At 42.8% G+C, this 15401-nt stretch overlaps 2 protein-coding genes across 2 annotated transcripts in view; one reads left to right on the top strand and one right to left on the bottom strand.

The window, feature by feature from the left end:
- Positions 1-15401, top strand: part of LOC116502431 — a 154694-nt gene that overhangs the window by 126851 nt on the left and 12442 nt on the right. Inside the window, 1 exon segment of the mRNA XM_032208326.1 lies at positions 1156-2635. Within this exon segment, the coding sequence (XP_032064217.1) occupies positions 1156-2635 (1480 nt within the window).
- On the bottom strand, positions 12287-15252 carry LOC116504779 (zinc finger and SCAN domain-containing protein 2-like). Its single transcript, XM_032212008.1, has 2 exons — positions 15172-15252; positions 12287-14019 (listed from the first exon to the last, which is right to left on the bottom strand). Exon 2 carries the CDS (start codon positions 13631-13633, stop codon positions 12434-12436), a length of 1200 nt encoding a protein of 399 aa, XP_032067899.1. The 5' UTR covers positions 13634-14019; positions 15172-15252; the 3' UTR covers positions 12287-12433.

The following is a 15401-nucleotide window of genomic DNA, read 5'->3' as shown; positions in this document are numbered from 1 at the left end:
GAAGAGGGCGGGGTTTCAGCAGGCCAAAAATGTTGTATTTACTGTATAAGATGCACCCAGATATTCACCCTTTTTTTTTGAGGGAAAAGGGTTTATCTTATACTCCAAAAAATATGGTATCTGGAAATGGCCTTTTAAACCTTCCCAAATTGATGTACAGCAACAATTGCTTCTCTAAGATCATAGCTGAGGTCTTTACTCTTTGGCATTGTCTTAACACAAACCTCAATGTCAGAGATTAGGAAACTCCTACACTTTGGCTTTTATAGATGTAGTCTCTATCTCTGACCCGTGTTGCAACGTGAATCAAGTAAATGCAGTCTGACTGAAGTACTAATGCAAATCTCTGGCATTTTTCATGTTTCAGCTAACCATGAAAAAATAAAGTTTTGATTCAAAGCAAAATTGTGGTTGCATGTTTGCATTTCTATTTTAGTGTTTTAAAATTTTATAACACCTGTGTTTGAAAACAACCCTTTGCACTGCTAAGAATTCATTGATTGACCAAGTCCACAACCAATTTCTTCATTGAATGGATATTTGAACTTGGATCTGGGTAGTTTTTCATGTGTCAAATGAATCGTGATTAATGTAAAATTATTATAGGATTGTGGCATGTTTGCTATTTCATTGTAACATAAGCTTTTCTCTTTTTTTTCTCATCTTCTGCAACTATTCTATGCACAATTAAAGATACACTTTTATTTGAATCTTATAGACAAAGAAGATGGCAGTAAGAGCACTCTGGGCAACTGAGGATAACAAGCAACACTGAACAGCAAAGCAAGTCAGGCCAGAAATCAAAATATTTCCCTTTTCCTTCTGAAAACTATACAATCTTCCTAAGCAGATGAGGGAGAATAAAAAAAAGAAAACTAAGAAGAGATTTCTATCTGGATAAAGAAGAGTATGCAAAACTCAAGCATACGTTACATGAAAAGTCAAGGGAGATTATTTTTCCATTGAGCAAAAAAGGGAAATATCTTGAAGTTACTGGTGTGGTAGGCCTTGTTTTTGGAAGAAGAAAATCACCACTAAATCAAAGCACCACTGAACAAGGAATTATCTATATTTTTGATCTCCTCGGGAACATGAGTTGTGGAAAAGCTCCGTAGACGTGCCTGTTGTGAGAAAGATATCACTTGCAACTCATAGCTGATTATGCCTGAGAGGATCCAGACTGGAGAAAAGCCATACAAGTGCTCCCATTGCGGTAAATGCTTTAGCATGGCAACATGGACTCACACCAAAGAGAAACCCTTTGAATGTCCTGATTGTGGGAAAAGCTTCAGTAATAATTCCAGCCTGGTGACACGTCAGAGGACTCACACAGGAGAGAAACCCTTTGAGTGTCCTGATTGTGGGAAAAGCTTCAGTCAAAATTCTCATCTCGTTTCACACCAGAGCATTCACACAGGAGAGAAACCATTTGGGTGTCCTGATTGTGAGAAATGTTTCAGTGAGAATTCTAGTCTTGTTAAACACCAGAGGACTCACACAGGAGAAAAACCGTTTGAATGTCCTGATTGTGGGAAAAGCTTCAGTAACAATTCCAGCCTGGTGACACATCAGAGGACTCACACAGGAGAGAAACCCTTTGAATGTCCTGATTGTGGGAAAAGTTTCAATACCAATTCCTGGCTGGTGATACACCAGTGGGTTCACACAGGACAGAAACCCTTTGAGTGTCCTGATTGTGAGAAATGTTTCAGTGAGAATTCCAGTCTGGTTAGACACCAGAGGACTCACACAGGAGAGAAACCCTTTGAGTGTCCTGATTGTGGGAAAAGTTTCAGTCAGAATTCTAATCTGGTTAGACACCAGAGCATTCACACAGGAGAGAAACCCTTTGAGTGTCCTGATTGTGAGAAATGTTTCAGTGAGAATTCCAGTCTGGTTAGACACCAGAGGACTCACACAGGAGAGAAGCCCTTTGAGTGTCCTGATTGTGGGAAAAGCTTCAGTCAAAATTCTCATCTCGTTTCACACCAGAGCATTCACACAGGAGACAAACCCTTTGGGTGTCCTGATTGTGAGAAATGTTTCAGTCAGAATTCCAATCTTGTTAAACACCAGAGGACTCACACAAGAGAGAAACCCTTTGAATGTCTTGATTGTGGGAAAAGTTTCAATACCAATTCCTGGCTGGTGATACACCAGAGGGTTCACATAGGACAGAAATCCTTTGAGTGTCCTGATTGTGAGAAATGTTTCAGTGAGAATTCCAGTCTGGTTAGACACCAGAGGACTCACACAGGAGAGAAACCCTTTGAGTGTCCTGATTGTGAGAAATGTTTCAGTGAGAATTCCAGTCTGGTTAGACACCAGAGGACTCACACAGGAGAGAAACCCTTTGAGTGTCCTGATTGTGGGAAAAGCTTCAGTCAAAATTCTCATCTCGTTTCACACCAGAGGACTCACACAGGAGAGAAACCCTTTGAGTGTCCTGATTGTGGGAAAAGTTTCAGTCAGAATTCTAGTCTGGTTAAACACCAGAGGACTCACACAGGAGAGAAACCCTTTGAGTGTCCTGATTGTGGGAAAAGTTTCAGTCAGAATTCTAGTCTGGTTAAACACCAGAGGACTCACACAGGGGAGAAACCCTTTGAATGTCCTGATTGTGGGAAAAGCTTCAGTAACAGTTCTAACCTGATGATGCACAGGAGGAGTCACACAGGAGAGAAACCCTTTGAGTGTCCTGATTGTGGGAAACGTTACAGTCAGAATTCCAGCCTGGTGAGTCACCAGAGGACTCACACAGGTGAGATACCTTATGAGTGTCCAGACAGTGGGGAAGATCTCGTACTAGGGTTAACCTTATAAATTATGTCCTTATACACAGAGGGGAGAAATCATTTGAATGCCCTGAGTGTCACCTTTGCTTCAGAAAACATTCCACCCTTACACCTTCAGCATAAGAAGTTGCTGAATTTTTTTTTTTTTTGCAGAAACTCTGCAATTATGCAGAAATCTATTTTGGAGTGTTATATGCATTCTTATGGTGATAGATGATAGAAATGCCAAATACAGGTCGCAGTGAACCAGAGTCGTGTGATTCTCTTCTATGTCCTTTTGACCAGCAAATTCAATATGGAAGCCAGATTAGCTTAACAACCACGTAACTAACAACAGCAATGATTCACTTAGCTGTAGCAAGAAAAGTGGTTAAAATGGAGCAAAACTTGCTTAACAGATGTCTCACTTAGCAAGTGAAATTTTGGGATCAATTGTTCTAAATCAAGGACTGCCTGTATTTACACAAAGTATCAGAGTTGGACATTACATGTTTTCTAGTCCAAACCCTCCTGCTCAAGGCAGGGGACCCGGTTCCATTTCACACAGTCTCTTCTTGAAAACCTCCAGTCGACTTCTGTGGGCAAATCCGGTCCTTTAATCTCGCTGAATCTCTTGGGATCATTTCATCAATGAACATCCCCCCCCTTCCTCTAAAGTTAGATCAAAAAGTATGAGTGTGCTGTAAGGAGTACTGTATTTTTGGGAGGCTAAGACACATCTTTTTCCCTGAAAAAAGAGGCTGAAAACCTGGGTGCGTCTTATACACTCAATTCAGCACTTTTTGCCTCCCGAAATCCCACCCCCTTCACCAAAATGGCCATGCAAAGCCTTTAGGAGGCTTATAGAGTGATCCTGGGGAGGGCAGAAATGAGCGAAAAATGGGCCATTTTTTGCTCATTTTTGCCCCCCATCCCCCAGGAGCACTCTATAAGCCTTCTAAAGGCTATACATGCCCCCCTTTTGTGACAAAATATGGGTCCAATTTTTGCTTGGTTTGTGGGGGGCCCACTCCCCAGGAGCACTCTACAAGCCTCCTAAAGGCTATTCTTCCCCTTTTTTTGAGAAGAAACGAGCCTGTTTTCATGAAAAATGGGTTGTTTTTGGAAGGTCTGCAGAGTGCAAAAACTTTTTTTAAAATTTGCCTCTTCAAAATCTTGGTGCGTCATACTCCAAAAAATACGGTAAATACACACGCACAAACGTACGCGCACCCCCCCCCACACCAGAATATGAAATATTTTGGGGAATATTAAAAAGAGGCAGAATAGTATATTTCCACAAAGGAGAAATGGAGAAAAAAAATCTTAACAAAGGCAGAAAACGGCTTGGAGAACAGGTCTACTAACCCCATTTCACTGCTCTCAGGGAGCTCAACGATAAAATCCATAGCAATCTCCTCCCAGGGCCCGAGCAGGTCTGCCATTTGCTGCAGCACCCTGGGAGGTCCCCCTGGTCTTTGTTTCCTGGCTGCACACATTGCACAACTTTTAACCTACAGTGGGGCAAAAAAGAATTTAGACAGCCACCAATTGTGCAAGTTCTCCCACTTAAAAAGATGAGAGAGGCTTGTAATTGACATCATAGGTAGACCTCAAATATGGGAGACAAAATAGCCTTTAGGAGGCTTATAGAGTGCTCCTGGGGGCTGGGGGGACAAAAACAAGCAAAAAACAGCCCATTTGTCGCTCATTTTTGCTCTCTCCAGCCCCCCACTCTGGAAGCCTCCTATGCATGGCCATTTTTGCAAAAGGAGCGGGGTTTCCAGAGGCCAAAAAATGCTGTATTCAGTGTATGATGCACCCAGATTTTCACCCTCTTTTTTGAGGGGGGAAAAGGTGCTTCTTATACTTCGAAAAATATGGTAGTTTGTCTCCCAAAGGCCGGCAATGAGTTGGGGCTTTTAATCTTGTTTAGCAAATGTAATTAATCCTAGATTCTGATTTCCTTGGGGTTTTATTCCTGTCTTGAATGGATTACCAAATATGCATTTCTAAAAGTTGGCCCCTTTGTTTCTCCTTGGGGCAGAGAGCTGAGGCTTTGAGAATCTGTCTTTATAAGCATGTTTCTCCTTTAGGGAAAATATAATATTCTGCCTTTTTTATATTTTCTAACATATTTCATTCTTCTAAGAGCGTGTGTGTGTGTGTGTGTGTGTGTGTGTGTGCGCGCGCATGTGCTAAGTTTCTTCACTTGGAAACAATATGGAACTGATAATGCCAATGCTGCCTTCTGTGCTTTTTTAAAACTTCCATACCTAACAAACAAACACAGGATTTTCTAGTGGTGCACAATCCGACACAACTGTGCTTAACCTAAGATTTTCTAAATAATAGTTATCGAGTACCTTTTGGGATGTTCAGTTTTATAGACAGTCCTCGCCTACCACTTACAATGGTGCTGAAAAAGTAGTCTTACAATTGTTCCTCAAAGTTGCGGCCATCACACTTAGTGTGTTTTTCAGACTATAAGATGCACTGGACTATAAGACACACCTAAATTTACAGAGGGAAAACATGAAAAAATATTTTTTGGCTTCTGTGCATTGCCAAGCCCTCCATGCATCGTGGTTACGCCTTTCCTGGCCCCCAGAAGCACTCTGCAGTGCTCCGCACGGCCCGTTTTAATCAGAAATGGGCCCATTTTCGCCAAAAGCAGGACTGGTATGGGCTCCCAAGCTCTCTGTGCAACACGTTTTTGCCCTTCCAGGCCCCCAGAAACACTCTATAGTATACCGCATGGCCCATTTTTGCCAAAAACGCACCTGTTTTCACCAAAAACACATCCGTTCTTGGCCTGCAGAGTGCTTCTGGGGGCCTGGGAGGGCGAAACTGCAATGCACGGAGGACTTGGGAGCTCATAAACGTCCCCATTTTTGGTAAAAACAGGCCTATTTTTGGTGAAATAATATTGGCCCTTTACCCAACTCACCACAAGGCATCTGAGAACTTAACCAACCTGGATTCAAACCACATCCTAGAGAGTTGCCCCTGCATGGCTCCATGGGAGTCTGACAACCAATCAGAATACAAGCTCAAGATCAAAGGCCAGAGAGGGCATAAAACCAGGGACTCAGCATCTCAGTCCCCGCTTCTCTTCTCCACCAACATTGAAGCAGGTGACCACCTTTTCTGTTCAGGACTCAAGCCATGTGGTCCTGTCCACCATTAAAACCATATTTCCAATCAGCCTCCATGTCTCCAGTGTCTTTCTTCCCCACTTGAAGCTGAACCCAGAAGGACATTTCTTCCAACAGTCCCTTCCAGCTCTATTGTCATTGATTGATTGGTTGATCTTGAAAGCTGGAGCCTTGAATTTGTTCTGGGAGCAGCAGAAAAAGGTCAACGGGTAGATTTTGTGGGGAGGAAGGTGGTCTAGTTTGGTGAAATGGTGAAGGAAAGGGGGAAAACCACTTCCAAAAACCCTTGCCAAGGAAACTACAAGGCCAGACATCAAGACTGACCCAAAGGCAGTAAAAGGGGGGCTAAGTAGAGTCACGTTTCACTATTTCACTTGGCTCAGTTGCAAAGGTCGGTTGCAAGGAAATAAAAAGGACTCGATGCCATGTAATGGGTGAAAACATCTCTCCCAAACGCCTTGGTGGAGATTGGACAAGCGTGGTTTTCCCACCTCCCGTCGCTAGATGGCGGTCAGGAAACATCTGGGCCTAGAAAGGCATCGATTCAGTAATGCCATCCGAGCTTGAGCTTTAAAAAGGAGTTTTTAAACCATTGAGTTCTTCATTGCTAGAAAGGATAGAAGAGGAGAAGCGCAGAGCAACTTCCTCTTCCTGATCACTCATGGGAGGAGAGTGGTGTGCAGAGCGGCTTTTGTGCTCTTCCCGTGGTCGAAGCAGCAGCTGGAAGGTGAGTTGAGGGCGGGTGGGAGGAGAGTCCTGGAAGCAGAGAAGCAACTGGGCTGAAGCATCTCAGCTGCTGCTGCTGCAGGTTCCTTCCCGAATTTAAGCCCACTGGGTCTGCACGCTGTGAAACTGGTGGCTGCAATTTTCCTCCTGGTGGGAAGATTTTTAAAACCTCTTTTTAAATTAAGGAGGATTCTTTGGGAATGGCTTCCCTCCAGAGGTTGTGGGTGCTCCCATCAAAATATTCTAGGTATTGGATTTGTATATATACCAACATTCCATTGCATCATTCTTCGTCTATGTAATAATAATATGCCTTTATGATATCACCTATATCGTTCTATTATTCTTAACAGTATAAACAATTCTCCAACATTTTTCATTTCCATGTTTTTTTAATCTAATCACTAATAGAACAAATCCCATACCTTATATAATTGTTCATCTTCTTGTTCTCTAATTTCAAATGTCAATTTGCTTATTTCAGCACATTCCATTATTTTTCGAATAACTTCCTCCTGCGTTGGTATTTTCTCATTTTTCCAATTTTTTGCAAATACAATTTTAGCTGCCATTAAAACATTTACATTCAAATATTTCAGGTCTCTTGTATATTTCCGGTATAATTCCCAATAAAAAAAATATCTTTGTTTTAGTATCGTTTTCTCCAACCACGTGTGGATTTTAGTCCAATATCTTTTCGCTTCTGTGCAAGTCCACAACATACGGTAGTATAAACCCGGTGTCTGATGACATTTCCAACACTTTTCCAATTTGTTCTTGAACATTGGGGGTAAATGCCACCTGTAAAACATCTTATACAAATTTTCCTTATATGCTGTTGACATTGTCATTTTATAATTTTGAGACCACAATTTCTGCCACTTCTCTAGTTCAATCTCATGTCCAAAATTGAAGAATTGAAGACTGCAGCGTGGGAGAGCAGACCAAGGGATCAACTGCAGAAGAACACATCACTTTTTTTCCTCATTGAAACTAGATGTAATGAGAAAACCTTGCAATTTTGATTGGGCTGTATCTTCTCCCCCACGCCCTTCTACTTCTGTGAATTAAAGAGGTGTCAATCTGAGTCTCTTCTGTGTAAAATATGTGTGCTGCAGACTTGGGAGGTGTTTCCCCACGCCCCTTCTCTTTAGTACTGGAGTTTGCATATCTTTCAATGCCATTTTCTTTATTCCAAGGGTGTCCAAACCTGGGAACTTTAAGACTTGTGGACTTCAACTCCCAGAATTCCCCAGCCAGCCAGCCATGCTGGCTGGGGGATTCTGGGAGTTGAAATCCACGAATCTTAAAGTTCCCAAGTTTGGACACCCCTGCTTTATTCTCTGCACTGGAGGCTTCTGGGCATAGGAAAAGTGTGGGTGACAGTGCTGGGCTAGCAGCAGTGAGAAATGTGAGAGATACAGTGTGTTTGCCACCCAGTCAAGTGCCCATTGATTATTCATACAGATCATAGAGTTACATTCACTATCAACCCTCTGAGATGTGCAGAGGTGGTATTCAGCAGGTGCTGACTAGTTCTGGAGAACCGGTAGTGGAAATTTTGAGTAGTTCGGAGAACCAGTAAATGCCACCTCTGACTGGCCCCACCCCCATCTATTCTCTGCCTCCTGAGTCCCAGCTGATCAGGAGGAAATGGGGATTTTGCAGTAACCTTCCCCTGGAGTGGGGTGGGAATGGAGATTTTACAGTATCCTTTCCCTGCCACGCCCACCAAGCCACACCCACAGAACAGGTAGTAAACATTTTTGAATCCCATACTTGTATAGAGTGCTTAAAAGTCTTTGTAAGTAAACATTGAGGACAAGCTGAATTGGGCCTGAGTGGGCACAGGAGGAAGAATCAGACAGGAATTTCTGGACCAGCGAGTCAAACTATTTACATTCCCTGACAATATTTCACAGAGAGCATAGTTGCCATGCATACCTTGTAGGAAAGGATAAATAATGAGGTCTCTCAAGTTGGATTATCAAAAATATTCCAACATTATGCTGTACTCTATAGGGTTCCTGTCTGTTTATATATCTAATATAGTGGGCCAATGGTATATAAGCTGCAGTTCTGCTTTAGGTGGGGGCTGCTCAGAAGGTTCCACCACAAAACCACGTTAGACAAAAGCGCGCTTGACGAAAGCGCGTACGTGACATCACAGCGCGACGAAAACATCGCGCTGTGATCGATAAATGTAAAATTAAAGCGAAAACCTTACCCTAACCCCCCCAAACCTAACCCTAACCCTTAACCTAATCCTAAACCTAACCCTTAACCTAACGCTAAACCTAACGCTAACCCTTAACCTAACGCTAAACGTAACCCTAACGCTCTAAACCTAACCCTAACCCTTAACCTAACCCTAACCCTAACCCTTACCTTTATGTGAATCGGCTTGCTTTAATTTTATTTTTATTTCAATTTTTAATTTTTTTCGTCACGCTGTGATGACGTCACGTACGCGCTTTTGTCGAGCGCACTTTTGTGGACCGCGGTTTTGACGGGTCACGGCTCAGAAAGCTGCCAATGCTTTGCTGGAATCCAGTGTGCACAGAGATCGTTTCAATATTTTAATATATGCTGAATCTTGCAAGTGGTTTGGTTGCTTTACATGAGGCAGGTTTTGGCCCCAATATTGTCTTCCTTTATGCTTCTCCCTTTTCTCTCTCTTCCTCCCCCTTTGACTGCCAGGGGATAGTCAGGTTGCTCTTGCTGAAATGTTTGTAAGGTCCCCGGGGCTGTTTGTGTTTATAAGAGCTGAGGTGGCGCAGTGGTTAGGGTGCAGTACTGCAGGCCACTTCAGCTGACTGTTATCTGCAGTTCAGCGGTTCTAGTCTCACCGGCTCAAGGTTGACTCAGCCTTCCATCCTTGCGAGGTGGGTGAAATGAGGACCCAGACTGTGGGGGCGATATGCTGACTCTGTAAACCGCTTAGAGAGGGCTGAAAGCCCTATGAAGCGGTATATAAGTCTAATTGCTATTGCTATTGTGTGTGAGACAGAAAACACCCTGAAGAAGGAAATGACAATTTGTGTATTGCTGTCAAGAAACCAGCAATGATTAATCCTTGAAATCACCAAACTGCTCCAAAGAGACTTGGGTCAACCTTTTCTGCAGCATAATTAGAATAGGAGAGTTGGAAGGGATATTGGAGGTCTTCTAGTCCAACCCCCTGCTTAGGCAGGAAACCCTACACCACTACAAATGGTCATCCAACATCTTCTTAAAAACTTCCAGTGTTGGGGCATTCACAACTTCTGGAGGCAAGCGGTTCCTCTGATTAATTGTTCTGTCAGGAAATTTCTCCTTAGTTCTAAGTTGCTTCTCTCCTTGATTAGTTTCCACCCATTGCTTCTTGTTCTACCCTCAGGTGCCTTGGAGAATAGCTTGACTCCCTCTTCTTTGTGGCAACCCCTGAGATATTGGAAGACTGCTATCATGTCTCCCCTAGTCCTTCTTTTCATTAAACTAGACATACCCAGTTCCTGCAACCGTTCTTCACGTTTTAGTCTCCAGTCCCCTATTCATCTTTGTTGTCCTTCTAACTTGCTTGTTGTTTTGGAGGCTCCCGCCATCAACTGTTTCCTCAGAGAAGTCATAGACCTTCCCCAAGGGAACGTACAGCAGGAGGAGGAGGAGAACAATTTTTGACTCCCCTCCAAGTGGCTTGGTGGGTCCCTATCAACTAGTGCAGTGTTTTTCAACCACTGTGCCGCGGCACACTAGTGTGCCGTGACATAGTGTAAGGTGTGCCGTGGGAAAATTACTTTATATATAGTCAATATAGGCACAGAGTTAAAAAAATTTAACATTTTCTAATGGTGGTGTGCCTCGTGATTTTTTTCATGAAAAAAGTGTGCCTTTGCACAAAAAAGGTTGAAAAACACTGAACTAGTGTATGTGTGTTTGCTCCTGTTGTATAGGGTATTTCAGTCTGAGCTTCAAAGTTAGATTCTGAAGAAATGGACTGTTCCTGATGGGGAACTTATGGCTTTTGAACTCACCCTGTAGACCAACTAACGTTGTCACGGTGGCATTACATGACATATCGTGACTCCCCCCCCTTCATTAAACAGGGCGTGGCCAGCACATGATGCATCCGGCCTGTGGACCCGCCCTGTAGACCACCCCCCTCTGATTCTTCAAGTAGGCTTTATTTGATTTTATCTGATATTTTGAAATAGCCCTGCAAGAGATTCAGAGGCTTTGAGATCATTGCAAGGGTTTGCAATGATCATAATGAGACACGATAAAGATGTGCACTAAAATATGACACCAAAGAAAGAGAGGAAGGAAAATTGATTGAATATAATTTTACTATTTTAAAGTTTAGAAATTTTGCACATGAAATCCAAAGTCACTTGGAGGTTGAGACTCAGGCCAAGAGAGCCTCTTAGTTCCTCCAGACACCAGTCTTGATCTGCTCCTGGTCACTGTGTGTCCTCCTGCTAATTGTAACCTGCCCTTTTGAACTGTGTTACAGAAATGAACAAATGTGGAATTCTTTGGTGCCTTCTGATCCCAGCAAAATCAGGATCATTTGTCTGCATTGCTAAAATCACTTTTGCTGCTACAAAAAAAAAAGTTCCTCTCTTTATTTGATTGAAATTTTGAAAAAATATTAAGAAAAGTGAAAGAACAGGAAATATCTCCCATGTGTTGGGAACACATTTGTCCCAATGTTTACAGAAATGCCGACACCTGCCTTTATTTATCTTTCTCGGAAGCTATTCATGATTCTTATACAATGCTCTTTTAGCAATGAAGCATCTACTGTACAATTTTTCCCTCATATTTCCCCAAGAAGGGGAGACCACAAAAGTATCATCCCCTTGGTTCTGCTCTCACCCACCAGCCATCAAAGGCTAACAAGAAGGCACTTGCAAACAAAGATCATAGGAGATGCGAATAAACCTGGAGATCTTGTGCACAAAACCACGATCCCTTTTCTCCTCAACATTCACTCAGCTCTTCTCCACTGAAATCACCTGCAAGGCAGAATAGCCTTTATAGCTGAAATTTTACACTGGTTTTGTCACGGACCCAAATTCCCCCAATATATTTGCTATTCATATGGTTTCTTCGACTTATGTACCTCATTCTTGACATAATCTGAACAAAAATGTTTGGTGCACTGAATTCCTGGAACAGTTAGAAAAGGATGAACTTTGAAACCGCTGTTTCTTCTCTCTCTTTCTCAATATATGAGGACCTACAATCTCTTAACTGCAGGCTGTGTTAAGAGTGTCCCGACCCTGAAGATATGCTGGTTGGGGAATTCTGTGGCTCAAAACCTCGAAGACACTCAGGTAGAAGGCTGGGACTCAAGTGACATTTTGTATTCTATCATGATAAAAATGTATAGAACGGCGCTATTTTTTTTTTTTGCAGAATTCTACATCTCTGCAACAATAAATATCCAGCAATGTCTGCTGCTAATGGCTAGGTAGCGCAGTGGTAAGAGCCGAGGTGGCGCAGTGGTTAGAATGCAGCACTGCAGGCTACTTCAGCTGACTGTTAGCTGCAGTTCGGCTGTTCAAATCTCACCGGCTCAAGGTTGACTCAGCCTTCCATCCTTCCGAGGTGGGTAAAATGAGGACCCGGATTGTTGGGGGCAATATGCTGACTCTGTAAACCGCTTAGAGAGGGCTAAAAGCCCTATGAAGCGGTATATAAGTCTAACTGCTATTATTAAATTTCTCCCCTTCTTCACATCTAAAACCATGATGTATTTGACTAAAAAGAATGGGACTTTAGAAAGGAAATTCAAGCCTCCTCTATATTCAGCACTTTGGGCTTCATGTGGATTTTCTTGTGTGCGATAAGGGTGGAATGTTTCCTGAAGCACTGTCCACAGTCGGGGCACTTAAATGGTTTCTCCCCTGTGTGTATACGCACATGATTTATAAGGTTAGACCTAGTACTGAAATCTTTCCCACAGTCTGGACATTCATACGGTTTTTCTCCTGTGTGAGTCCTCTGGTGTATCACCAGCTCAGAATTCCGAAGGAAACATTTCCAACAATCTGGACACTCATAGAGTTTCTTCCCTGTGTGAATCTTCTGGTGTATCACCAGGTGGGAATTCAGACAGAAACCTTCTCCACAATCTGGGCATTCATATACTTTGTCTGCTGTGTGACTCCTCTGGTGTCTCACCAGGCTGGAATTTTGACTAAAACATTTCCCACAGTCTAGACACTCATAAGGTTTCTCTCCTGAGTGAGTTCTCTGATGTATCACCAGGGAGGAATTCTGACTGAAACCTTTCCCACACTCCAGACACTTATATGGTTTCTCTCCTGTGTGAATCTTCTGGTGTATTAGCAGGTAAGAATTCCGACTGAAACTTTTCCCACAAATCAGGCACTCATATGGTTTCTCTCCTGTGTGTGTTGCATGGTGTCTCACCAGGTCAGAATTCCGAATGAAACTTTTTTCACAATCTGGACACTCATATGGCTTCTCTCCCGTATGAGTCCGCTGGTGTACCACCAAGTGCGAATTCCAATTGAAACTTTTCCCACAATCTGGACACACATATGGTTTCACTCCTGTGTGAGTCCGCTGGTGTACCACCAAGTGTGAATTCCAATTGAAACTTTTCCCACAAACTGGGCACTCATATGGTTTCTCTCCTGTGTGAGTCCTCTGATGTATCACTAGGTCAAAATTCTGACTGAAACATTTTCCACAATCCAAACACTCATATGGTTTCTCTCCTGTGTGTGTCCTCTGGTGTATCACCAGGTCACAATTCCGAATGAAACATTTCGAACAATCTGGACATTCATATGGTTTCTCACCTGTGTGAATCTTCTGGTGTATCACCAGGTGGGAATTCTGACGGAAACCTTTCCCACATTCAGGACATTCATATGGTTTGTCTCCTGTATGTGTCCATTGGTGTATTATCAGGCTGGAATTCTGACTGAAAGTTTTTCCACAAACTGGACACTCATACATGGTGTATTATCAACTGTGATTTACTATCCATGCTTTCTCCACAATATGTACATCTATGGTGTTTTTCCACCATTGACATTCTTGGATTCTCAAGGAAGTTAAAAATTGTTTGGATCTCTTGTTGGATGGAGTTTTGACTCAAGCTAGTGTTTCCTTCCGCACAGGTGAGGCCTGCAGTGCTCTCCACCCTACATGGCTATCCAAGTGATTTTTTCCCCTTCCTGCTGACATCCCGTGTTTTTTGAATTTGGAAACTAGTGAAGAAAAGGCTCTGGTTTTCTGGAGAAAATAGAAATTATTTTGATAGTTGGCTTCATTTGCTTTGCTTTTCAATGCTGCTTGTTATTCTCAGTTGTCCAAAGTGCTCTGACTGGCATTCTCTTTGTCTACAAGATTCACATAAGAGGGTGAGTTTAATTATGGTTTATAAAATGGTTAGTCAACATAATAAAACCAAAAGGGATAAATTACAATTAATAAGCAAACATTACAAAATGTTAATAAAATCTCTTACATTACTTAAGGTTCATTTTCTGTTTGTATAAGTCTATAATCTAGTGATACCCAAGTTCAAATATCCACTGAGTCAAGAGATTCATTTGTTGACTACCGTCAGTCACTCCTTTCTAGACATGCAATGGTTTCTTTCAAAATATATTTGCTCTAATTTTAGAAAGGCTTTAAGCCCTCCGATGACATCACAACGTACATTGCCCTCACTGATCACCACAACTACTGACAGGCAACTTCTAAACAGTGTGGTCCTTAAGCATGATGTCACATGACAGTGCCAATTTACAACACCTGTTCGATCATGATCATTAAGCAAATCACGGTGGATTGTTAGGTGCAACGTAACATGACTCGCAAGTTTCCCAATTGGCTTTGTTTGGAGGAAGCCAACTGTGAAGGTCCCAGTTGTGGTGATTCCATGACTGTGGGACATCACAACTGTCGCAACTGCAAGCCGGTGCCAGCACCCCAATAACTGCAATGGCCACAACTTTTGAGGACGAGGTGTAAATCTCCCTTGTTCAGCGCTGCTGTTATTTCTGAAGGGTGGGGGGGGGGGGAGGAAAGTAGGACTATGTATACAACTGAAAATTCCAAATGATGTTCGAAAGCTATTTTTAAACAAGTGCGGGGTTAAGCACATTTGAACCTGGTGAATACACAGATGGGGCACCCCTGGGAAATCCAGTGTGTGTTAGTTAGGCATGAAAGTAAGAAGAAGAAAAATCCCAGAAGAGGGCAATAAGTAGATCAGCCTCGCATTGTTGCCAGTAAAACAAACCCCACCCTAAAACCACCAGGAGTCAAACCTAACTTGAAGGAGACTTGGTAAATCTTCCAACCACCAGAAAATTGCAGGCGGCGCTTTTAAAGCGTGCAGCCCCAGTGGAGTAGAATTTATTTGGTTTATAAAAATATGCAGCAGCCGATGAGTTTCAGCCTAGCTGCTTCCCTGCTTCTACACCGTGGAGGGAACCAAACAGCCCTACTTGCTTTCTGATTTCTGCTCCGATTCTTCGACTCACCTTCCAGCAGCCGCTTCGACCCTGGGAAGAGCACGAGAGCCTACTACACCACCACCATACTCACATTGCTGAGCCGGAAGGAGTCCTTCTACCCTCTTTCTCGTCTTCTCCGACGTCCTCTCTACCAAATTAATACGCTACACTTTCCATTCCTTTCAGTTTACCACCGTAACTGTGTCCGCCGACACAGTTCCCTCATCCCGAGCATTGCTGAGCGATATAACGCCCTC

This window comes from Thamnophis elegans, chromosome 2 (genome assembly GCF_009769535.1).
Source record: "Thamnophis elegans isolate rThaEle1 chromosome 2, rThaEle1.pri, whole genome shotgun sequence".
Classification (NCBI taxonomy): Eukaryota; Metazoa; Chordata; class Lepidosauria; order Squamata; family Colubridae; genus Thamnophis; species Thamnophis elegans.
This window is presented reverse-complemented; position numbering and strand designations above follow the sequence as displayed.